At 40.9% G+C, this 26,413-nt stretch overlaps 1 protein-coding gene across 2 annotated transcripts; it reads right to left on the bottom strand.

Moving 5' to 3' along the window:
* Positions 1–3,160: 3,160 nt before the first annotated feature.
* Positions 3,161–25,566, bottom strand: SERBP1 (SERPINE1 mRNA binding protein 1). 2 transcript variants are annotated; one of them, XM_033151850.1, is made up of 10 exons: positions 25,042–25,566; positions 16,024–16,177; positions 14,044–14,190; positions 13,832–13,927; positions 12,990–13,064; positions 11,069–11,246; positions 8,518–8,565; positions 6,876–7,049; positions 5,923–5,961; positions 3,161–4,166 (listed from the first exon to the last, which is right to left on the bottom strand). In XM_033151850.1, exons 1-10 carry the CDS (start codon positions 25,451–25,453, stop codon positions 4,110–4,112), a joined length of 1,380 nt encoding a protein of 459 aa, XP_033007741.1. In that variant the 5' UTR covers positions 25,454–25,566; the 3' UTR covers positions 3,161–4,109. The 2 variants fall into 2 exon arrangements, with proteins under 2 accessions (XP_033007741.1, XP_033007743.1); XM_033151852.1 differs by having other exon boundaries at positions 13,832–13,903; positions 25,042–25,565.
* Between the last annotated feature and the right edge of the window lie 847 nt (positions 25,567–26,413).

Genomic DNA, 26,413 nt, shown 5'->3' with positions numbered 1-26,413 from the left:
GCCTGCAAATTCCAGAAAATGCAAAGCATTTCTGCACACAGCTATTCATTTAAGTCTCGTCCACCCCTATCAGCCTATAACATAAAACAATGTCCAAGTACAGAAAATTTTAAAGACAAGCTGAAATATAGTGCATACAACCAAATGTAACAATATACAGCAATGCACAATTTACAAAAAAGAGAGAGGTCGTCACTGGTTAGTGTTTAATGCATAAGTGCTCAAAAAATTTAAGGCTTTAGAAACAAACAAGTTTGCTTTTCTCAACCAGGACTCGAGTTCTAAAATATGGAACTAGAAAAAAATACCTCTAAGCATCTGCAAAGTACTCTTTCCCTCTGCTTGCAAAGCAACCAGAGCCTGCTCCCACACACTTAAGAATCCAACAGGTGGCGGCTGCAATACTATTATACTAGCTCCACTTCTGATGTTCAACTAAGGCACTTATTAAATTATAAGTTAGCTCACTAAGAAAAGCAACAAAAAAGCTTGACTTTTAACTCTTATTTGCACTCTCCCAACATTAGTTTTTTAACCCAACAAACGAGTTTTGCATATTTAACAGCTCTCCAGAATGCAAGGGCTGACAAATTGTATTTCTAAATGGTTCTCATTCACCCCTTCTGCACTGTTTCTGAGATGTAAACAGAGCTGATAAGTTATCCAGTATTCTTTAAGTTGTTTTTGTTTACACCTTCCCTTATGCATTGCCAAGTCTAAAGACACCCCCCAGCTTACAACAAATTACAAAACTGAGCCAAGGCCAAGTGTTTACAGATGCAATTACGAAATAAAAGCCTAAACTGGTGGAAGCAGTGGCAAACACAATGAACCTGAAATCACGGGAAAGAAAGTGAAATACTGCTTATTGTAAGAGTGAAGACAACCAGTACATCCCTTTTAGAGCTGCTGCTGCCCCACCCATCTACATAGCCCTTAGTGGCTTTTCTAAAGTTTCAACCGGATTGCGTCAAGAGGAAGTGCAGGACCCTGGGTAGCCACAGTTCTCTTCAGTGCACCGCAAACCTTCTGTGAATTAGGATAGATGTTCTGCCCATGTCTGCTGAAAAGCAACAATAAACCATCACCATACTGTGATCTGTGCGTTTTCCAAGATCACACAAACCTGCAAAAAGGCAGCTGCCTTACTACAATTTATTTTCTTATTTCAGTTCACACCCCAACTAGTATTCAGCTGAAGGTGAATGCATAGCTATACTCTGAGCACTCAAGACAGCCAGAAGCATCAGTCCTGCTTTTATTAAGTCAACAGGTATGGTATGCAAGTGAATCTCATCGGGCAAGATGTAATCAACCATTAGATGTAGCACCCATCCAACAGAAAGACGATGTATATTCACAACAGACATAGTTTTGATCCTTAGGGTTACCTTAGAAGGTCTTGTGCTCTTTTTCTTTTTCCCTTTTACTAATTTGGTTAGCTTTTCTGCCTGTCAGTTGACACAAGATGAACTTTCATGCTCAAACATTAAAATAAGTCAATCAATTCATATTCAACTGACCCATATTTTTTGAGAGGCATCACCCCTAAATGCAGTGGTGCAACAGCAGGATAAGCAAGCAGGAGAAAATGAGGTCAAATTTGTTACTAGCTAATACTAGAATTAGAATATACAGGTAGGTATTTTGCCAAACCTGCTGCTGATGGATCCACAAGGGCATCATCCTGTGGGAAAAAGATTTAGGGGCCTGTAGGCCGGAAATCAGGTAAGATCCCTGACATTAGAGGCATTCATAATGCCTACCTTCCATTACGTTTTTATAAAAGAGCATGAAAATAAACCTGTATTTAACACGCACAAATATTAAGAGAAAAAATTTCACAGCTTGACACAAATTAAGAACACAGCTATTAAAAGAACAGCAAATGGGTCGTCTTTAAAAAGCCTTCCTATGCCTGTTCTATATTACATATATGATATAAGATGAAGAAAGCATGTGTCAAGTATCAAATTGGCATGGCATGGGATGTGTGGCTTTCATGAATAACATGTATAAAAGGGCTATGGTTTGGGTTGGGAAAAGCCATTATTGGCCTGGAAAGGGGAATGGGGGGAATATAAAGAACAGCAACAAAAAAAAAAACCTATTCAGTAAGCATGTCTTTGGGGACCAGAATACTTGCACAGTGGTTATACGAAAATGCTCTTTAAGGATACAGACAACATCCACTATTTTCCAACATATTCTGAACTATGAGATGAGGAGGGGCAGGGAACAAAGAACTACTGAAAACCTATGTACCTGTTGACGCAAGGAATTTGACTACCTCATGGGATATTTCCATGCTAAGCACCAAGAAAACTTTGAAAGAATGCTTAGCATTTTTAACAACCACCCTCCTAGGGGCAAAATCGATTTCATACAGTTAAAAATGTGTTCTTCTTCTTCTTCTTCCTGGCTGCAATGCTGAATTTGAGTGTACCAGAAGTCCGATAAAATACAGTAACCTTTGCTTATGTAAACAAATGTTCATTAAAAAATCATTCAGGTAATGCAAGCCAACTGAACACTGCAATCGTTGAGTTTATATTCAGCTTCCAATACTGTTGCCCATCATATAGCTTTAAAAAAAAATAGGGCATCACCATTAAGCTTTCTACCTAAGAAACCCATGAATGCTACACACTCCTCAAAGTGTCGAAACCTTAAATAGATGGGTTATTTCCTGCTCTAACCTCCTAACAAAAGTTGCAGACAAAAAGCCTAAGTAGTCCTTTTTATTATTTGCTGTTCAAGTCCTTCTGTGTTTTGAAAGTGGTAACATTCCTATTCACAGGGATTAAGTTAAACTATTAAGAAAATTCTACAGTGGAAGGAGAACTTCTTACAATCGCCCTCTGAAAATAAAACATTCACTTGTCAGCTAATAGAGACCAGGAGCTGAAGCAGTAAGAGCAAAAATCCACATTTCAATTAGGTGGAGAGGTTTTGGTTTCTGTCCCACGGAGACCACAGCCGTCCCACTTTGATGCTCTTTGTTCTCCAACTTACACAAGTCAAGTAATCCTCCTCCCAAGTAGCACACAGTGCCCTTTGGTTTCTTCTTTAGGCCCAGGGTTGCATCTAATGGAGGTGTTTGAATGCATCCAGCATAGGTGCATTTTTTGTGTAGATATACTGCACTGCCAGACAAATATCAAATGTAGTTTAAACGAACTGTATTAGAAATAGATGCCGCTCCCCAACCTCCCATGTTTTGAAAAAAAAAGTTGCTCCAGTCTACAAAGTATTTTTGGTAGCAACAATATTAACAAGTTTAAACAAAGTTTACCAAACAAACAACTAGTTTTGTTGAAGAAAAAAAGGGAGTAAGATAAAAGAGGTGTATGAGAGGTGTAACACCGAGTTTTTTTAAATGGCTTAGACCAATTATCCAAACAGAGCTGCTGGATTCATAAGAAGGTATTTGAGTAAAAACCAATGTGCTTTGACTATTTTTCAAGTATCTGATATCAATTTTGTATAAAGACTTTGAATACACAAACTACCAAAGATAGAAGAAAATTGACTTTTCCAAGTTTGAATTTAAGTATTAAAAACTTAAAATACTTCAGAAGTTAGTATTCCACACAGTACTAACAATTTTCCAAATTATTTTTGTACATATCCCAGCTGACTGTGGACTGAAAACAATCTGCTAAGCAGTATTAAAAGAGTGTGCAAGAGTTAAATTGTTTGTAGTTCGGGGGAAAACATCTAAAAACCTAACTTAAAAAAATAAAAACAAATGAAGTGAAAGCTTTAACTGGTACACACTGTTCACACCTATATTTCAAGTTTGGAAACGCATATTTTCAAGCAGCAATACAAAAAAGTATCCATGAAGAATGCATAATTTCTGAAAAAAATTATGAAAACATCCCTGCTACCATTACATTTCTAAATACAAAACTGACTACCATATTGTTGCTTCTGTGTAGCAAGAGAAGTTCATTTTCAAAACAGGTAAAATTCAGTCTTCAGGTGTGAATGGTATGAATGAGAGTCCCCTTTTTAATTTCTTAAGTTGTTTTCAGGATCCTTAAGCATGCAAGCCTTGTAGAGGAGGGCCCAACAAGGGGCAGGGTTGGCTTAGGGCATCCAGTTTAGGAAAGAGCTGGGAAAGCTTCTGGGTCATCAACATCAGGAGCAGAAGCACTTGACTGAAAAACAAACAAACAGAATGTACGTTATCTGGAGAGTCTACATAACCATTTTTGTTTGCGGCATTCTGTAAGGTAACAGAACGTTCATATTGAATTAATACACTGAATCAGGGCCTGGCTGTAATGATGAACTGGATTAGGGTCAACCAACTGAAGCTTAATTTAGACAAGGCTTGGACACTGCTAGAGGGTGGTTGTCTTGTCTGGCTGAGTGGTGTGCAGCCTGCTCTAGATATGGTCACTTTCTCAGAAAGAGCAAGTCTGCAGTCTGGGGGTCCTTCTAGATCCACTGCCATTACAGGTGGCCTTGGTGGCGTGGAGTGCCTTCCATCAATTTAGGTTGGTGGCCCAACTATGACCCTATCTGGCCTGGAATAACCCAGCCACAATAATCTATGCTCTGTTAACCTCAGTATTTGATCGCTTTACATGGGACTGCCTTTGCACACTGTTTGGAAACTGCTGCTAGTGCAGAATGTGGCTACTCAATTGCTGATAGGCTCATGTTCTAGTTATTATGTACATTTGTATCACACCTCTCTTCCTTCATGGAACTCAACGTAAATAGGATTCCTAGTCAGTCTCCTGCCAGGCAATGACCAGACCCATACTTGCTCAGCTTCAAGCAAGGTGGCTGCATCATTTATCTTCAGACCATGCCTGTACACACTGCACACACACACACACACACACACACACACACACACACACACAACTTTTCAGTTGTACAAGGAGAAAGAGGCATGAGCGCAGGTGATTTGGTGTTAAATGGAAAATCCATCATTGACAAGAATATTTACACCTGTGCTCATGATACAATTGAATCTATGCTTCTCTCTCAGTACAAACACTGATCTAATAGAAAGGATGTCAAGTCCTGTTTATGTGGGAGCTGTATACTTTAATTCTACACATGTATCTTTTGTCTTCAGCTCAGTAACAACCTAATATAAACCCCAAATGAAGTTGGAGAAATTTGCAATATGATACAGCTCACTTGCTTTGACAATGACTTTCAAGCTTTGATCGGTTTCACATTATAACACTGCAACACTCCCATTTATCAAGCCAAATCCATTTCTGGAGATAGTGTGCTGAAAAATGGTTTCTTACAACCCATGTAACTATAGTAAATTATGAAGTATTGCCTACTTCCACATAAGGATAGAGTTTCATCCGGACGTTACTTCTAAGTCAACCTACATATGTAAATCTTATGTTGTGTTGTATGCTGATGGTAAACAGGTATCTTCATTTTAGATGACACTAAGAAACCCCAACAGCCTAGATGCCAAGAACAATTTCTAGAACGGAGGGAAACTTACTGTGGTTTTTGTAATCTGTCTAAATTTTAAAAACAATACCTGAATAACATCATGGTTACAGTTACACTGTTTCTATTTTACACCCGATACAACCTCAAACAGCCCTGACATGCAAACAATACAGAAACGAAGACATGTCAGAGCTGGGGGGGGGGGAGTCCAGGAGGATTAAAAAATGGCTGTCATCTATAAGTGCCATGGGCAAGCAAATAAAAATGTGAAAGCAGGTTGTCGTTTTTAACCAAACAACACAAATTAAGAGTATCAAAATGCATGCAAATAACACTTTAACCAGAAATTCTGAAAAGTGTTACATATCATTTAATTCATCCTTAACACTGACTTTCACCAATAAAAAAAAATGTCTGACCAGGATTAAGGCTACAATTGTATACACATCCTGAGAGATTTATAAACAAGTCACAAACCTGGCTGGGTGTGTGGATCACATCAAACTCCTTAACCAACTAGAAGGAAACACAGTCAAGACACAAGTATTAGTGTGGATCTGCACATTCATAATGAGCAAAATCACAAAACAGAAATGCTGGATTCTCAATTAGTTCTACTGGAAAAGCCTTTCAAAAAGAGAAATCCAGCAACTGAATTCATAGTGAAAACAGACTACACTTTCTCTTTTTAAGCACATTAAAGCCAATAAAGAAAAATATTTCTGCTTGTGATCGAGAATTCACTGGAGTATCAATTGCTGTTTGCAAGCTGAGGTACCCGGCGTATTTGGGAACTTCATGTTTTGCACGAGAAATAGACATAATTAAGTTGTATCCAAGTGTGCAAAGACAACACATGGTAACATCATTAGCATGTCTACATTTTGGCCAGAAAACAATGTCTTAAATCCAAATTTGTATGAGGGTGCTTCTGCTCAGTCAAGAGGGCATTTCAGTCCCTCCCTTCTGGCTTTAGCCCTTAGTATGTCACAAAGATTAAAGATCCCATGAAACTGTTTTCAGTCATGCACATGTGGGGAAAAGCTTAAGTAACACCCAAAGTACTTGCAGAAGTGTCTACTGTTCAGATAGGAGATTTGGATTCAAGCCTATGTCAACTTTCAAACTCATGGTGGCAAACTAATGTATTCTGCGTGCGCACACATGGATTAAAACCACCAATATTAAAATAAGTACCACCTCATAAATTAACTTTTTGCTCCACTACAAAGGACTATTAATTAGGGCACAGTTGTGAAGGCTAGACTAAAGGGAAAGACTAGGATAGACTGGAAGGATAGATCTATGCGTAATATTATGGTAACATGCCCGGCAGCAGCTTAGTCGCTGAAAACCTGCTCATGTTGTTTTTAAGTACCATCAGTAAGTATACAATGAACCTGTTTCGTTTAAATAGAAAGAACTGTTACCTTGTCAGTTCTGCTTCCACGATTAGCTCTTCCCCCACGTCCACGCCCTCCTCTTCCACCTCTGCCACCACGCCCAGGACGACCAAGATCTCCAAAATTGATTTCCAGCTGAGATGTGATATCATTTGCTGGCTTGCGGAAGTGATGATCCATTGCAGAGTCTTCAGCATGAGACTAAAATGAAGATAAGAAATTCAGGACCACCACTGAAAAGGTATTTTCATTAAATACCAGATACAACCCAGAATGCAACACTGGGGGCGCGGGGGAGAATCACAGCACTCAAACATCAATTGCATGAAATGGTGGTCAAAAACTGCCACAAATGACCCCAGCCCTTTTGACTACAGGAAGGACAGCCAAGAGCAAAAGCAGAATGTAGCACATGTATACCTTAGCACAGGGTGCTTTCATTTATTGTTTGCTTGCTTATTTAGCTGAATGCTGGAACTATATCAATATACAGTAAATATTCACCAAATTCCAGGTATTGCTACTTATTCATCTCTACCTTAGCATTCAGTATCTAATAGAGATATGATTATATCCAAAACATGCAGAAAAAATTGTAGAGGTGGGATGGTGGAATCCAGTAGAAGCCACCATATCAGGTAAATCGTACCCAAGCCTGCCTCGCCCTCTGCAAATTTCAGAAGTGATGCAGAGAAAATTGCTCAGAAGACACGAAAGTTAAAATATTGCCTGCCACTTAATTAAAATTTCCTATTCAAAGCATCTTTATTAACTGGAAAAGCTTCTACTAGCTAGAACAGGCTTCTGGGTGCCAACCATCAGGTGACAGGCAGTGTGTACTTTTTAAAGTCACCGTCTCCTGGAGTGCCCCATATCCTGCAAACATCTATGTTTAGCCTCAACCAGACCTATACTGACCTTGCTGCTCTCAGCTTCTGCTTATCAGCTAGGCTTGTGTTACTGAAGGGTCCTCCTATGGCAGAGGTGGAGAACACTTGGATCTTTTAATTTAATCCCTAAAATAAGATTGCATATACCTGCTAGTGTATTGCTGCATCCAAACTACCAGGCAATTAACTTTAGTACACAGATCACAGAACCGAGACACAAAACTTACCTGACTGGACAGTAAAAGCAGTGAACACAATGGGACTTTCTCCTTTATGTTGGCTCCTCACTTACAACACAGCCAACAGCTGCATGATGTCTCAGGCATGGAACCTGCTTCCCATGGCCATGATTGGGGAAGGTGTAATAAAAAGGTGCTGCCCTAGACCTACACAACCAAAGTGAGGCATAGGCTGGCCTCTTGCCACTGTGGAGAGCATCAAGCGCCACTGGCAGGCTGCACCATCTGTCTCCCAGTAAGAACTTTATGGCAAGAGGCAGACCAACCAGGCCCCATCCATCATGCAGCCAAAGAGCAGCTGCTCCAACGCCCTTTCCTCTTCATTCCTTGCTCCTTTCATAACACAGCTATTACATTAGGAAACTGTCCACAGGTTCCCTGTCCTGCCATTTATTTTATTTGTTGGCATTTACAGACTGTTCTTCACCATGCAGGAAATATATTACCGGTAATATATTCACTCACTCAACTTAGAAAAATTTAATGCTTTATAACTGTTTAAGAACAACATCAACACTACCACATATAAAGTGTTCGTACCTCATTGGATTCCATCTGACTCCCTTGCATCTCTGTCACCCCCTTTGTCTGATGCAAATTGTGTGTTGATGCACAAGGAGAAAAAAAAGTAAATGAGAATTTGCATATTAAAATAACATACTCTATGGTTCAAAGTAGGTGAACCCAACAGGATACAAGTGACAGAACAAGTGGACAGAGCAAAAGCAGTAAGCAGATTATATTATGCAGCTAGAAAATTTGGGCAAAATCCAACATCACATCAGCAAATGCAACATTTCCCCTTCCTCTCCTGCTGTACCCTGCCAATCTGTTCCAGGGGTCCCCCAACCCTCCAGAGCATATTTTGGGGGCACATAGAAGCCTGTTATTAATTTCTGGCTTGCACATTACCCTAAGGGTTATGAGCTTTTTTGTTTCTTGCAGCATCAACACCAATTAAGTGTTGAGAAACCATTAGCTTGGGGGGGTGCTGAACAATGGATCACATTAGAATACAATGGGGTGAATAACTGAATCTGGCAAATGAGTCTGATGTTATCTCCTCTGTGGAACAAGTTTGAAAGGAGGGTGGAGCCAATCACCTGACTCAATCACCAGAATGGTGTCAGATGACCTTTTCTGACCAGTTTGTGTGATCAAACTGCACAGCAGATGCAGCTAACAAAACACCTTTCAAAGTACTCCACAATACCAGACAATCAGCTGATCTGCAGTACCTACAAGCCAATTTTTTACCAGCCTCACACTTGACATCATATATGACACAAAGTGTAGGGCAAGTGGGCATCGCTTGGCCAAATATGGAGGACTGGCAGGCTTAACCAGGTCCCTACATTGGAGATTTTTTACCCATGGAATATAGTAGTACTGTATATACTTGAGTATAAGCCTAGTTTTTCAGCACATTTTTTGTGCTGAAAAAGCTGCCCTCGGCTTATACTTGAGTGAGGCGGGCGGTGGGGGCGGCGAGAAAGAAGCCCTTTCTCTCCGCTTGTGCTGCCACCCGCTCTCCCCAGTCAACCATTCCTTAAGAAGCGTACAAGAACGGCGGTTCTTTACTCTCCCCAGGCAGCTTGTTCCATTCCTGAACCGCTCGCATAAATGCAAACTTGGCAAAGGAGGAAGAGGAAGGAGCAGCCCAAAGGGCTGCTTTCGGGCTGCTCGTTCCTCCTCCTCCTCCACAGCGGCAAAGGTGAACCGGCTTATACTCGAGTCAATAAGCTTTCCCAGGTTTTTGTGGGAAAATTAGGTGCCTCGGTTTATATTCGGGTCGGCTTATATTCGGGTATATACGGTAATCTTTAGTTAGTCTTAAGGGAGCTGCACAACTGTAAAATACATTTAAAGGCTGCAATTCCAAGCAAACTTAACCAGGAGTAAGCCTCAACACAGTGGGAATTACTTCCAAGTAAATATGCAATGGATTTTTCAGTTAGGTGTCCATTATTTCCCACATCTGTATGCCTTAGCAAATATTCCAAAATTGGTGGTAAAAATAAGTGCAAACTCCAAGCCATTGGAATGAAAATTCCAAGTCATTTTGCAAGTATCACCTCATTTGCACAAGCATAAAATTAATCACATTGAAATTTCTGATAGGAAGCTACTACAGTGGTACCTCGGGTTAAGAACTTAATTCATTCTGGAGGTCCATTCTTAACCTGAAACTGTTCTTAACCTGAAGCACCACTTTAGCTAATGGGGCCTCCCGCTGCGCCGCCAGAGCACAATTTCTGTTCTTATCCTGAAGCAAAGTTCTTAACCTGAAGCGTTATTTCTGGGTTCGCGGAGTATGTAACCTGAAGTGTATGTAACCTGAGGTACCACTGTACAGTTGAATAGATTTCACCAGGTACTGAGAGTTGGACAACTAAACCCCACTCACAACAGGACTTCAAGTCAACTAAAAGCACCTTTTCCCTTGACACTGCTAGCTCTCTGTGGCCTTATAAAATGGTGGAACACTGCATGCTTGAATTACTCATCAGAAGTGGTACCATAATAGAATGAAGTATTCTACACATGAATTCTGCATTTTTGTGTATGCCCTAGGATTCAGGCTTCAATAAATTATGAACACAATCCCTATCCAAGTGGTAAAGCTCCCATTGAATTCAGCAGAGCTGGAAAGCGTATTTTTATCTAGATCCTGAAGGCCCACACACCAAGAACTAAAAGCTTTAATAAGCTTGACCTATGTCGGAGACTTCACCAGATAGCAGCTGGGTCTCCATGGTTTTCTCTCCAACAGCAAAGGCTAGAAAAATTGTTTCAAAGTGATTAAAACAGGACTGGCTTCTGCTCATGGTAAAGGCAAAATATCTGCTATAGATAATGTAACTATTGATAGGATACCTTGAACTACTTTTAAAAGTGTGAGTAAAATGAAAACATCAGATAGCACAGTTAGTAGAGTATGAGACTCTTCATCCTAGGGTTGCAGGTTTGAGCCCTACGTTGGGCAAGATTCCTGCACTGCGGGAGTCTTTAGACTGGATAACCTTTGTGGTTCCTTCCAACTCTACAATTCAGTGATTCTATGAAGACAAGATAATCCAGAAAAACCCACCTCCTCACTCTTTGACTTATGAAGAACAAAACCTTTTTTCCATTGTCCATCAGCACCTTCATTTGGTTTACGGATGTTGAATTCAACTTTTGCACGATCTTTATTTTGAATAGCTTTCCATTCATCCAGAGTCATTTCCTTAGGACCTTCTTCCTTGACTTCTTCTACTTCATTCTCTCTGAAATAAGTTTACAATGGTGGAAACTCATTTCATAGTCTTTGTCACACTCAGAATGGTGAAGTCTCAATACCAGAATGCTGGAAGCAACCAGGAAGGCCACACTTCTAGAATTTATTGTTCACACAAAAAGCTGTACTTTAATGGATGTTATTTTCATTTCAGACAAAATACTGTGCTATTTGAAATCACTTGACCACATAAACTCTGGCTCCATGACAAGTTGCTTTAATCCAAGTGTGCAACACATTGTTGATAATTAATAGCTGGCAGCTAAAGAAAGTCACATTATATATATATTTCAACAGACCACAGAGATAGCACAGTTCTGCTTAATTCCTCCTTACCAGTCCTTCTTCAGCAATTACAAAGCAACTGTTTCTCCCAACAGATACAATACCTTAACAGTTTTCAATGGTTTGCCTCCCACCCCCTCCAATCATGTCATGACAGCTTGCCATATGGAGGAAGACAAGTTAAAGCAGGGACTGTATGTCTTATGCACATCAGCCCTAAGGCACTCCCCCAAAGCAAGAGTTTGCACAACAGCTTTAAATGCTGATTTTACCAGAGGCATCATGACTTAACTGATATACCAGTATACCAATTTCACTGCCATATCTATTTTGAGAGGAAAAATTAAGGGAAATGGCTTCAAAACTTTAGCAGCAACAACAATGAGCAACTTGCTATGTGCAAAACAAAATGGAAACCTGTCCGAGGTGGTTACTTCAATGACCAGCTGTGAACCTCCTGAATCAAGTTGTTTCATTCATGACCTCTGGTAAGGGCTCACAATTAAAGTTAGAATGTTAAATGAAATCCCAGCTTATACTTAGTAACCAAGAATAAAAGAGTGATTCCCAAAGTAAGTATTGCCTGTAAGCTCCCAAAGTGCATGCATGGGCCAAGTTCACATGTAAGACATCCAAATAATGGCATTGCATGATTATGCTGAGTTATCTACAGCACAACAGCCACTTAACCAAGGCACGTAGGCTTCCTATGCTGCTGAAAGAGCTTTTACATTCAAAAAGTCCAAGTCAGTAAGTTTAGTTATCTGCATCAATGCCCATGGGTCTATGATAGTCCTGCACCTAAGTACCACCTCCATTCCCCATTTCTCATCCAATTTTACAAAGCACTTCTTTGATGTGGCAAATGCGTGCCAAGCCACTATGCAAGAAAGAAATTTTTAGCTAGCTCAAAATGCTAGTAGGTTATTCAGCATCATTGTGCAAGTACAAAGGGTCAAATAGGAAGGCTGAAATCCAACACTTTGTGGATTGCATGCAAAACAGGGCTCCCTTGCCCTTTCATCATGCAGTTCCACAAACCTGCTCTGGAGGGTCCTTTACTGTTGTCCGTGGACACCATCGGATCCCATCCTACAACCTTATTTACATACACAATCCTGTAGGTTTTGAAGTAGCTACTTTTTAGCTAGTACCAACATTGGATTTCACAGTTTTATCACTGACAACTCAAGACCAGAGCTTCTCAACTAGACTCACCATTTCACAAGTTTAGATTATGAGGATTTTAAGCTAAAATTCTACTTAAGCATGTCAACCTGAGTCTGCAAATCATGTAACAAAGGAAACTTAAGTAAGTAAACAGGTTTTCCTGTTTTTAAAAGAAAAACTTTATACAAAAAGCAACCAACCACCTCCTTTTGACATGAAAGGAGCCTAACAACCTCATAAAACGATCAAACAAGGATTCTGGCAATGTAATACTTACTTATTCTCTGAGTCGGCAGGTGGGTGCTCCTCCCCCTCTGGTGTTTCCTCTGTCGCATTTGATTGATCCAAATCACTAGAATTAAAGATAGTTTAAAAATATCTGATGCTTCATATGAGCAGTGCCTACCCACCTGATACCTGATATTCAATGACCTCAAAATTATACCAAAGCTTACAGTGGAACTTCAAAAAATATTCACTCCCCAATATAAACATTACCCCACCATCAAACCCCAAGTCAAGATTGCTTTACTAGCTGTATTGCTAGCAAAAGCATGGGTGATTTTCCATGCCAACACAACAGAGGCAAATTTGGGATCTAGAATTATAATTCCAAATTTAGAAAAATGCTTGCTATTTGCTATACTGCTGCATTGTGGTGCCCCTTCAGGAAAGCACACAGGCAGGATGCATACACACACACACACACACACTGATAAAGGGAAATGATCCTGCACTAAGCCATGCCATAAACTATACCCAAGGGTGATACATACGTTAGGGATATCCAACATTAATCATACTCACGAGACTACCTACTGAAATCAATGGGCTTGCATTCCTTAACTCCATTTATTTTAAAGGACCTACGCAGACTATGACTATTAGGTATCACCAATAATGTTTGAATCAAATCTGAATATGTTTCTTGTAAATCTGCTCTTCTTGGGCAACAGTAAAGAGCTACTCCGGACAATGAAATGGGAAATCCTGCTCCTTTTCACTACCCCCCCCTGAATTTTTTCACTCATGATGTGATCTTGCAAGCTTAAAATACCCATGGTCTTTTCTTATAATTTAGTTTATTCTGAACAATGTATTTAAATACAAAATACTAACGTTAGCTCATCTTTGACAGTTCCCCAGTTGTGCTGTCCACTTCCACCACGCTTGTCCTCATGCTTTAGACCACTGAAATGTGAATGTGAAAGAGAACTAACAAAACTGAGTTAACATAATAGTGTTGGAATACAGATTTTCAAAAGCAAATTTTCAAAGTATTATTCTGATATGAATGCACTTTAAAAAAAAAGAACGAGTTTAAGACTTACGATCTGTCGCTTCCACTATGCCTATCAAATTCACGTTTGCCTCGGGAGTCAAAACCATCTCCTCTGCCCATTCCACGTCCTCTGCCACCACGGCCCCCTCTTCCACCTGGTCCACCACGGCCACGCATAGGACGATCAATAATGGGTCTATTGTAAAATAAAGTGAAATTAGGAATGACACTTGAAACTATACTTCTACCTTGGCAGTACTAGTAATCTTTCTTAATATTATATCAAGTTCTAAAATTATGCTGCAACTACTTGAGAGCTATTAATGTTATTTGTATCTTTTTCCATTTCAGTATTCACATACAGCCCAACAATAAAGGTTCTCTGGTCAATTTAACAGTAATAATTAAAACCATAGATAAAATACAGCATGAAAACATGAACCAGTACAAAGCAATGGAATAAAATAAGCAGAGAATATTTTAAGTACAGCTGATTTAAAAAGCCTAGGAAAGTAACATTTTCACCTGACACTGAAAAGATCATAAAGTAGGGGTCAGGCAAGTCTCTGGCAAAGGCACCACATAACTGTGGTATCAACAATAAAAAGGTCCTCTCTCAAGAAGCCACCCACCCCATCTCACTTGGCAGGGTACACAGAAGGTTTGAGAAGATTTTGTTTTATTTATTTAATAAATTGTACACTAATTTTCAAGTGAAGTCCTCTCAGACTTGACTTCTGCATAAAGCCAGATGATCTTAGGCTTTATGCAGGGGTGTGTGTATGACAAGGCAATTCTTCAGGTACCCTGGCCCCAAGTCATTTATGGCTTTTATGCTTTACACAGACATTCTGAATTGGCCCCGGAAACAAAATGGAAATCAGTGTAGATGGCAAAGCACAAGTGCAGTATGATTATATTCGTCAGTTCTGTCAGTAATCTTAGTCCTATTCTGGACCAGTTGTAGCTTCCATATTGTTTTCAAAGGCAACCGCACGTATACAATATTGCAGTAATCCAAATGAGAGACTACCCAAGTGTGAATAAGAGTGGCTAAGCTATATGCTGAAATACAGTGTTAGAAATTCACCAGGCACAGATACCACGTTGAGGTCTCTCAATGCTAGGTTGGCGACTGACAGCTCTTTCTTAAGCAGGTAAACAGAAGCGTTTAGTTATTGCATTTATATCCCACCTTTTCTCCAAACAATACATGCTTCATCCCACTCCTCATTTAATCCCTACAACCACCCTGCGAGGTAGGTTAAGAGGCTGTGACTGGCCCAGGGTCACAGTGTGAGCTTCATGAATGAGTTGGGATTTGAACCCTGATCTCCCAGGTCCTAGTCCGAGACTCTAAGCACTACATCACACTGGCTTCCTAGAGTACTTTTGTTATGGGGCAGTTAAATAAATTAAGTAGGTAAATCAATACAGGGAAAGCATAGAGAAGGATCTGAAATATTTTCTGTGAAGCTTGAATTTGTTTTATTCTGGGTTGTTTCATTTGATGTTTTAATGTGTTGCAAATTCCTTGAATTTCTTTTCTTTAAAAGATAAAGTGCTATAGAAATGATGGTGATGATAACAGTAATAATAATAATAATGTCCATTGTTTGGGGGGGGGGAAGCCTGGTGCTTAGACATCCCGTTGTGGCGACCGTAACCTAGGTTTTAAGGTGCCATTTGACAATTAGCTTACTTATCTGAGTTTCTAACAATGCTGATATACCAGCTATAACCCAAAGCTGATAAAATGCATTCTGAGCAACCAATGCCATCGGTGCCTCCAATGACAGTAGATGATCCAGGAGAACACTTAAACCAAAACTTTGATCCTTTAGGGGGAGCACAATATCCTAAAACAGGTTCATATTAGAATTCAAAAGCATGCCACATTCAGACAAATATACCACACTACCTAATGAAAACCCATTAACAGACTAATCAGAGAACATCTTGATATAACCAGAGGACATCCTGCATACATTTTTCTATGCCAATCAATATTAAAATGTTCAGTTCTTACTTATCAACAGAAAATTCTCCTCCTTCACCCTTTTCTTCAGCAGGTTTGTCAAACCTGCGTTCACGGGGAGGCCGTCTCTCTTGCCTCCTCTCAATAGGCTTGCCTTCTCCCTGAGGCTGCTGTTGATCAGGCCTTCTGCCAATTCGCCTTATCCCTAAAATAGAAAGCAATCCGTATCAGTAAGTTATTTAGCTACTTCCACAAAGCAACTGTTACTCTTGAACACACAGCAGAGGAATCCTGTAGAAGACACTAGTTGTTCTAAGGCTTGGAGGTAATCATAAAACTACTCCACATAACAAATAAAGATATCCAAATTATAGCCAAGTAACACCTCTGCTGTACTAATGGAAGTTTTCAACTATATACAAAAATAACCATGTTATTTGAAACTTACATGGCAAAAAAATGTGGCAATGTGGATGAAGGTTGCCCCATGTAAGGGGCATGGTGGGAACACAACACCAATATGGCCAGTTGTGAGGGATGATGAGACTTGTATTCCAACATCATCTAGAGGTCAGCTCACTGGCTCCCTCTGCCCAAGCTAATATAAATAGGTATGAGATATTGGGTGAGTTTATTCCTTCCTTGGGGCATTCAGGAGTTGTAACATTTCAGACAGCTTGTTTTATACACTGAAGCACAGCTGGAAACTAGGAAGTGTGTATAATTTTGCTTTGATAATAAAGCAGAGAATTGTGTGTACCTTGTAGCAAGTAATTTTCCTATACAGAAGATTTATCAAGTTCGAAGAATTACTGTATTTTTCGCTCCATAAGACACACTTTTTCCCTCCTAAAAAGTATGGGGAAATATCTGTGCGTCTTATGGAGCAAATGCAGGTCCCTGGAGCTGAATTGCCCAGGGGCCAAAAGAGGATCATGCTTTTTATTTTACAAAGAGAAAAGGGGGTGTTGAAAGGACCCCAGTCAGCAACTGATCAGCAAGAGATCGAGAGAGAGAGATAAGAGTGCAGGCTCCCTTTCAGCCCCGCCCTCTTGCCCCGCCCTCTATTGTTGAATGTGCTGCAGAGGGAAGTTGTTTGTTTCCGCAGCGACATGTGACTGGCTGATTAGATTATCTGTCTGAAAACTCTAGAAAAGGCTCCCTTTCCTTTAGAAGCTGCAGAAATGTGAGTTGAACCCCATAAAAATGGGGCTTTTCCTCTTTGCTTTTCCCCCTTTGCAAAAGGAGCTTTGCTTTCCCCCCCATTTGCAAAAAAAGCTGCAAAACTTTTAGCTGATCCTCAAAAAAAAAACCAAAAAAACCAGATCTTTTAGAGGAGGAAAACCAGGAAAAAAAATTTTTCCCTGGTTTCCTCCTCTAAAAATAAGGTGCGCCCTATGGTCCGGTGTGCCCTATGGAGCGAAAAATCTGGTACAACACACAACTATCTTGGAAAGACTAATGCACATCATGCACTGAAATCTGGTAAGATATTCCCTATCCCTGCCTTCAAGAAATTAGAAGTTATAATTCATTTGGAGAAACTTGGAAAAGACTACTGAAACTGATGTTTACCAGTGACCTTTAATATTTAAATATTTTTTGTATGTGATTAAAACTCAATTAGTATAATTTGTATCTGTTATGCAGACTATTGTTATGGGGTGTATTTTAATCATAGTATAGTATCATAGTCCTGTATTTTACTATCATAGTATTTTGTGCTTTTGAACATAAAAATGACTGCATACCATGGAGAATGACATCTGGTCAAACTAATTTTTCAGCTTTTTAATACCGTACTACTTCTACCTTTACTCTAGAAAAGTCAAATCTAAGCCCCCAGAAGCATACACTGCCAAACCCCTAATTCTGTTTAAAGAAAACCTGTAAGAACATTTTCTTATTTTTAAGCTCCTCTGGTGGTCAAATTGACTAGGGGTGAAGCTGTTACCAATCTGATCTATCAATGACACCACTCCACAGCTTAATACAAGAGTAAGGAAAGCAGCCATAGTTAGGGAAGGAGAGGACCGTCACTCTTATTATGTATGAAAATGTACTGAGTTATTTATTCTGGATGAGGGCTTGTGCTGTGGTAGGATAAGAAAGTTGGACTCATAGCTCCAAAGAAAGAGCTGCTAGAGCAGCAATAAGCCCTACCTTATGGCCCACTCTATTCCCTTCTTTAGGAGTGGTTATGGCAGCACCAACAACTCCCATCGTCCCAGACCACACTTCTGGTCACAATGGCTGAGACGGAAAGAAGCTGTAGTCCACAACATCAGGAGAGCATCTGGTTGGGGGAGGCTGGCTTAAAGACTCTGTGTATCAGCCCCCAAGGTTTCCATTCAAATACAAAATGAAATTTACATTAATTTAGGTGTTACAAAGGATTTTCCTCTTGGCAACAAGGGCTGCTGCAAACATTACTTTACTACCAATATCATATGCAAAACCAAAAGGCCTATTCCCCCAATTAACAGAAATGATACTCTGGAGTGGCTTCCAGAACTCTGTTGAATGCTAAACCCATGTCTTCACTGTGAAACAGACATGTATGTCACCTTTCTACCTGAGCTCCTGTGCTCTACTTGCATGTAATGCTCAACCATGGTTTATGAAGATAGCTTATTTAACTAGTCAGAGATTATTTCAAACCTGGATTCCTGGTTTGAACACTAAGCTGGCTTCTTTTAAATAAACATTAAGTTCTGCCATAGTCCTTCTCCCAGCGATGAGAGCGAGCTTGTGAGCCCAACACTCCTTTCAGGTACAGGTAGGTAGCAGTGTTGGTCTGCCATAGTCAAAACAAAACAAAAAATAAAAAAATTCCTTCTAGTAGCACCTTAGAGACCCAACTAAATTTGTTCTTGGTATGAGCTTTCATGTGCATGTACATGTACATGTTTATTTTGTTTTGGCTCATTCACATAGCACTAAAATATGGCCTAACATTACATGTGACTGCAATGAACTTTGCTGCACTCCAGAATGTTCCTGTACATTACAGTTAAGAAATGTAGGCTACTACTAAAAGGTAGCTAGAAGAGCAGTATTGTTTATGAAAACCAATGGTCAAATTTAATACTTCTTTTAAGCAGAAATAAAATCTACCCTCCCTGAACAGAAATGGATCACCAGTCCACTCAAGAGGTTGCCACTGGTGACTGGATCTTTTAAAATCTTGTCATGATCAAGTCCACTATTTAGGCTACCTGCTGTAGCTTCAGATTACAGGAAAGGGAATTCTGAACTACCATTGTTATTATACTCCTTCCACAATCCCTTCCTGCATGTTTAGGAATCATGGGGGAAATCCTCCTTGTCTATTTTCCCTGCTCCCTTTCAAACTCCCAAGCAGGTCAAACGTGTTCTCTTCCTAACCCCTGAACTCTGAAGATACCCAGGCAGCTCATCTAATCCATGTTCTTCCAAAATCACTGTATGCTAGAATGTGCTCATGTTGCCCTGACAACTGTTCTCTTCTATGCCATTGTGGCAGCTTGTCCTGGCTTGTCTATGCAGGCCTAGAATTGAGATTCTCCTCTACAGAGTCTACTTTAAAATGTGGTGGAGACATAAGCAAGGATTTTGTCCTGACAGTCACACTAGCCTTTGCAGTTGATCTTTGCTTCCAAGTACCTCCAATGAGCAGGGTGAGAAAGCAAAAAATGCCTGTCTCCTTTTGATTTGTGAGAAGGGGCAGGAATGTTAGCTATCATGAAATTAAGGCTAAAATGGTAAATCCATAGACTTCAAAGTACTATAAATTAGACTTAAAGCTGTATTTGAATAACTGAATTTTTCATTAAAAAATAGATGTAGCACCAATTATTCAGATGAAATGCTTTCCTAAAGCAGTATATAGCTGCAAGATTACAGTGCAAGTCTGTGGCTCTTTTGCTGCTGTTACATACTTTGTAAAATGCTTTAGTGTGCAGGATATAAAGCTGGAGAAAACAGCAGTAGCAAGACTAGTTAAAACTAGTATAAGGCAGTTTAAAGGAGCTCTTGTGCCACTGAAGCAGCACATTTTAAGCTATGTTTACGGTTGAAAGGCCTGTTTGCTGGTTATCCAATACTCTCCTCCAGTATAACATACGGTACACTGAATGACACACAACTGTTACTTAATAATTTGAATAATTTGGGACAAACTTGTGCACATTACCAACAGATCCTTGATCTCAAGACTCGTCAATGACTGAAATAAACAACTATCTGACTTTTAGAAGACATCTGAAGGCAGCCCTGTACTGGGAAATTTTTACCGTCTGATGTTTTACAATTTTTTACACGCACTGTAAGCTGCCCAGGGTGGCTGGGGAAACCCAGCCAGATGGGCAGGGTATAAATAATAACATTATTTTTAGGCCAAAATATCACAATTAAAACAAACTTTAAAAATAGACTTAAAGCACAGGATGAGAATAAAGCAGCAAGAGTATGTCAGCAGGATTACTTGCACTACCTAATAGTTGTCCACAACACTCATATGAGATGAACTCTTCATCTGTCAATGCTAGTTTTGCAGAATGGCTTCAAAATTTCCGAAAAGGTATAATCTATATAGAACCCTTATATTCCACCATTCTTCAAAGGAAGTTTACTGCACATTTTTAAAAAAGCAAGTTTCCCCCTTCAAGTGACAGTACTGTAGAACAAGCAATCCATAAATTACCATTGCCACTGGCCCCAACAGTCCTCTTGTTCAAAATGAGACACAAACACATTCTTTAGTTCCAGTTACAGAGGAAGGAGAAATTCTCATGTTATGCTAAGCAGGGACCCCTTGCTAACAGTGGACATCTATGCTGGACTAGATGGGCTATAGGCCTGATCCAGCAGGCTATTGTTATGTTCTTAATATTGGTTTTTAGTTTTCTGAAGTTATTTTTATGTTTGTATCAACTGCACTATTTTTTTTTCATTTTCAGCATTTGTACTTAGCCTCCCATTTGTGGAGACTTTTTAATTGTTTTTAAAATCATGGCTGCTTTATCCTGTTTCAATTAAAGCTTTTGCATTTTTTTGGTTATTTCATTTATTACAGATTGCCTTTTACATGGTTTGTAAGCCAACCAGGCAATATGCATACAGGTTTTTGGTTTTTTTTATTTAAAAAAAACACACACACCTCCCATTTTATTCTATCAATGCCCATGGTAAAATGAGTTATCAGCATGAACACATTGTTCATCTCTTTGGAAGTTTGATACTCATATGTGAAGAGGAGTGATAATATGCAGATGGGTTCCCCCCCCAAAAAAACACATCTTTAATTGATATAACAAAAAAATGAGCATGAAAATTGGAGGACATGGCATGGCTTAGGAAAAAGAACACTGTAAAAACCTAATGACATAGATTGTTGATGGCACACACCATCAACTCTCTCATGAGGGCAAGCAGGACTGGCCCTGGAACAGAAATATGTGTCCATTAATATATGAAACTTACTTAAAACCATGGGCCTAAAACAGATTCAAGTCCCTTAAAATTTGAAATATTTTATTTCTTGCAATAAGCAGAGCACATACCCCACCCAGGTTGGAAATGGACAATGATGTAAGAACTAATGTAAAAAACAACAACATTCCATATCTTGCAAAAAAAAAAGTCACCCGAGTTTCCTTAACTAAAGCTAAACACTCAAAGTACATGTAAAAATGTGTTCAAGCGTGACTCAAAAGGTTGAATCCAGAGTGCTCGGGAATTGAACTCTACACACAAGATGCTCCTCTGCTAGAGGAAGAAGGGGAAAGGCAACATTCCTCCTTATTAATTTATTTTCCAAACTTTCATAAAAATGTATCAAAGAAGTATACAACTTATAAAAATAAAATCAGCAAAAAGCATCCACAAAAATGTCACTAGGACATCAATAAATACTAATTGCGTAAAAACAGAAAACTAAGATAGCAGAGGTCTATCTAAAAAACAATAGTTTTCAAAAGACATCTGAAAGAAGGGAGGGGTGGTTCCTGCTGAACCTCTATTGTAGAGGTTCTCTCTTTAGCTCCCTGAAAAGCTGCTCCAGAGGGCTGCAAGATCCTCTGGAACCATGAGGGAGGCTGTGGGAAGGGTGTTTGGAGGCTCCAGTGGATCTCAGTCCCTTTTGTGAATGAAAGAGGTTCTTCCATTCAATGCATGGGAATATGCATCTAGTTACTTCCTACAGGAACTGGTGATGTATTGACATTAAGTTTTCAGATTCTGCCACTCTATTTTATATGTGCCTCTGACAGTCACACAAGACACTGTATCCGTATTAACACAGGGTGTAAATTTAAATATTCCAAATCTTGGTTTTTACTGTGTTGATTTTGTAATTAACACAGTAAAAACCAAAATTTGGAATCTCTTCCTTAGGAACAGCCTTACTTACCATTTGAAGCTACTTGTACACAAAAAACCTTTACCTATAAGCACAAAAATCTAAACGCCACAATTTCGAATTTCAAAATTTTACACTTTACTTTCAGAAGAGTGTGCAGTTTCAGAACTGTTTTAGAAATGTTTCAAATTATTATTAAAAATATATATTTCTTGCATTTACATCCTCTGCCTTTCTTTCACTGTGAAGCCCAAGGCATCATAGTGCTTCCCACAGTCAGTCACCCAGGTACCTCATGTGCCCTCAGACCATTATCACCAACCTAAACATACTTATTTACTTTATTGGTTAATCCACTTAACACAGCTAAGTTTTTTCTTAATTCAATGAGCCATGATTTCACTATAATAATTCAGCATCAATTTCAGTTCATTTGCTGCTGCCATTCTACAATTTGTTGTTGTTTAGTAGTTTCCGACTCTTCGTGACCCCACGGACCAGAGCACACCAGGCACTCTTGTCTTCGCCATTCTACAATAGCCAGTTTTATTTATTTGTTAACTGTCAAAAAGCCAACCCTCCCACCAACACCTAACTAAGCCACATGTTACTGCTGCCACTACTCCATTATTCACAGGTCCCCTTTCCCCCTCAAGTTGTTTTTGGCTCAACCTGGTAACTTGATAGTCTAGCTGAAATCTACAAGGTTCTTCAATTTTCCCTCCTTGCTGAAACGGAGTCACCACAAGTGTACAGTACAGCAGGCTGGTGGTGGGAAGAGAAATGAAGAGCCTCCATAATTGGGCCAACAAGCAGTTTAAAAAGATGCATATGACACAAGGACTAACAGTTACTTATTACAGCTCAAATGTTTATTTCATAGCATATAAATAATAATCCCAATCCCAAATATTTTGAACAGTAGTTATGACATTAGTGCACTGCCAATTAACAGATGTCTGAAGTCCGCGCTATTCAAAAATCTTAGCACATTTGCTGTTGTGATACAGCAGTGTTCCCATGGTCAAGAGAATGCTTAAGTACTAAAGCATTTTTTGAAAGAAGAGCACACTTCATGCTTTTTGCAAATTATTTGTAAGAATAAAGCAGTGAATTAATCACACTAGGTAGCTATTCATTTGTAGCAAGTAATCTGGAAAATGCACCCTAGCAATCCAGTCTTAAGAAAAATGTTACTGCATTAAGTCCAATACACAAAAGTTTTTTTTTAAGTGTTTACTTCATCTGTAACCAACTCTTAATTGTTCACTTTACATTCTTTAGAATGTTGTATATGTCACAACTCAATTATAACTTGACACTTAATTTTTATCAGGTTACAGGCCCATGGTTCTCCCTCCTAATTAAAGTACATAGGAAAACAGTGCAACACATGATTCTTTTTGTCTTGTTAAGGTTCAGAGAAATAAACCCAATTATCACCATGAAGCTGGGAACCATTTACCAAATGTTCAGAAAATTTAGACATTTACAGCCCAAACCTTTATGTGCCTATTCAGAACTAAGTCCCACTGAATTCAGTGGGACTTAGTCCGTGGTAACTGTAATCTTAATCACATTAAACATGTGGGTTCTTTAATTAATGCAGAGTGACAGAAAAATATCACTACTTCCTTAGGTTCCAACTTAAAATAAATAAATTGGTGTGTTCTGCATACTATGCAAGTTACAAAGGGGTGAGAGGTTCACTTAGCAGTGCACAGTTCTTAAAATTTCATCTCAGAACATGTTCAACGCATTTGATATCCACATCAGAAAAGCAGTGCAAACACTGAACTAAATAGAGACCTCCATGGCAAATCCTAGTCGCTCTCAATTGGAAATAACACATACTGAAGTGAAGCTTACGTCCTAATAAGCATACCTAGCACTGGGCGGCATGCCTGCAATCAAAACTTAAGACCTATACTAAAAAAGTGCCTTTCTCACGTTAGCCTGCAAGGCCCAACTTAAAGCACAGCAAGGGCTCACTCCATTTTGTCTCTTCCCTCAGCCCCTAGTAGGCGGTAGCAGATAGCTGAAGCCAAGCAACACGCGGGCCACGCACGTGGCCAGGTGCAAATGGGCTAAACTTCATTAGCAGCAGCAATCCAGGACGCTGCTGCCTGTGCGCTTGCAGCTTCGCAAACCTGAGCCCCTCTCCTCGCAAAAAGCACTCTCCGCTTGCAGGCCTTTTCGCCCTCAAAGAAGCACCACCATTACAACGAGAGGCGGCCCGTCACTAACTTGCCCCCTCCTTCCCGGGCAAGGCCTAAGTAACCTGACACACACCTGCCCCGCTGCCTTCATCTTCCTTGCTTCCCTAGCTCTGAAGAAGTGCAGAGGCCCAGCCTTTCCCCGTCCCCCCACTCCCATGAGGCGCGCGTTCACACGGCGCCTGGTCGACACGAGGTAGCCCCGCTGCACGCAAGGCACCGCGAGCACATCACCCCAGGCCGCCCTGCCTTAAAAATAATAATACACGGGGGAAAGGGATCGTGTCCTTTCTAGGAAATCTGTCTAGGAAGGGACGGGGGGGGGTCCTGCTCCAGCACCACGTGCTGCGTCAAAGGCGGGCAGGGGGCTCTTACTGCGGGCCGGACTCGCTGTGTGACGGGGGTGGGGGGAGGCTGTCTCCGCCCGCGCAAGGGAGGCGCTGCTTGCTCTGGTTTCTCGGGAGGGAGGCCCTGGCTTCTCCCCTAAAAGGAGGCACCCTTCCCTCCACTTACCTTCCTTCCTGAGGGGCGCGGAGCCAGGCTGCCCGCCGCCGCCGCCATCCTCTCTTCGGTCGCCGGCGCCGCCAGGCCCAGAGGAGGAGGAGGCGAAGGGCGGCAGAGGGTTTTTGCGCTCCTTCTGCGACTCCCTGCGCAGCTGCTTGGCCGCGCTGCCGCTCCCGCCGCCGGAGCCGGGCTGGCCCGACCCGCCGCTTGAGGAGGAGTTGGCCTGGGACGCCTGCCCGCCGCCGCCACCGCCGCGGCCGCCCTGATGGCCCCCTCCGCCGCCTCCCCCTCCGCCTCCGCTCTCTTTCTTGCGGCTCTCGGCCGCCTGGATCACCTCGAAGGGGTCGGATTCGTCGTCCAAGAGCTGGTCAAAGCGGTTGGTGACGACGCAACCGAAGCCTTCCTGCAGGTGTCCGGGCATGATGGGCCCCTCTCGGTGGGATCCTCCTCCGATGCTGCCCAGGCCCCTGGCCCACCCCCTCCGCGCTCGCTTGCTGCCCACACAAGATGGCCGGCCCCCTAAGAAACTCGCTTCTCTTCCGGCGAGAGCGACATCCGGGAAACGGGCGGCAGGAGGCCGCGGGCGCCCGCAAAGGGTCTCGGGAAGTGGAGGCCGGGCCCTCCGACTGCCGGAGTAATCGGCGCGCCTCGCGGAGCGGGACCACAATTCCCGGCAGGCACCGCGGCAACGAAAGACAAGGAGGCAGAGGCGAACATCCCAATGGGTTCCCGCCACCCCCAGCCTCAGGCTATCCTCTTGGGAGGGGAGCGGGAAAGAGAGCGGCAGGCAGTTCCCCCCTTTCTTAGAAGGAAGCGACAGTGTTTTTAAACAAAAAGCAAAATGTGGGGTGCTGTTTTCTACAAATCAGGCTGAAAACCTGAAAGATCAATAAGGCTCTTTTCTGCTAACTCAAAAGATTAGCGAGGAGGGATTATTTTTTGATAGCTTCAGCTATTTTGTTTTTGTGGATATATATGTAACACCGATATAGATATAGACGGTATAGATACCGTCCGCTGTAATATGCATGCAGTAAATGTGCAAGTGAAGAAGGTAGTGTGCAGATTGCCAGTTTCTCTTGCTAGTTTATGGGCAGAATTCGATCAAGGCTGCAATCCTATAAAACCTTACTTCCAAATATGCATTAATAGGATTGTAACTACAAATGGCAACCTTCAGGTTCCTGGAAAGAAATAAAATCAAGCTACGATCTTTAAAAAATTGTTGCAAATTTGCGGCCTCTTCTGTATTCAACATGATGCTTGTCACAGGATCCGAAATCAGTATTAAACTGTTCTACAACTAACAACCATGCTTTGATTCCACATTTACACATAATCAGGTCACCCATAAACATGAAAAAAGGCGGACGAGGTTAGC

This window comes from Lacerta agilis, chromosome 6 (genome assembly GCF_009819535.1).
Source record: "Lacerta agilis isolate rLacAgi1 chromosome 6, rLacAgi1.pri, whole genome shotgun sequence".
In the NCBI taxonomy this organism is placed as follows: Eukaryota; Metazoa; Chordata; class Lepidosauria; order Squamata; family Lacertidae; genus Lacerta; species Lacerta agilis.
This window is presented reverse-complemented; position numbering and strand designations above follow the sequence as displayed.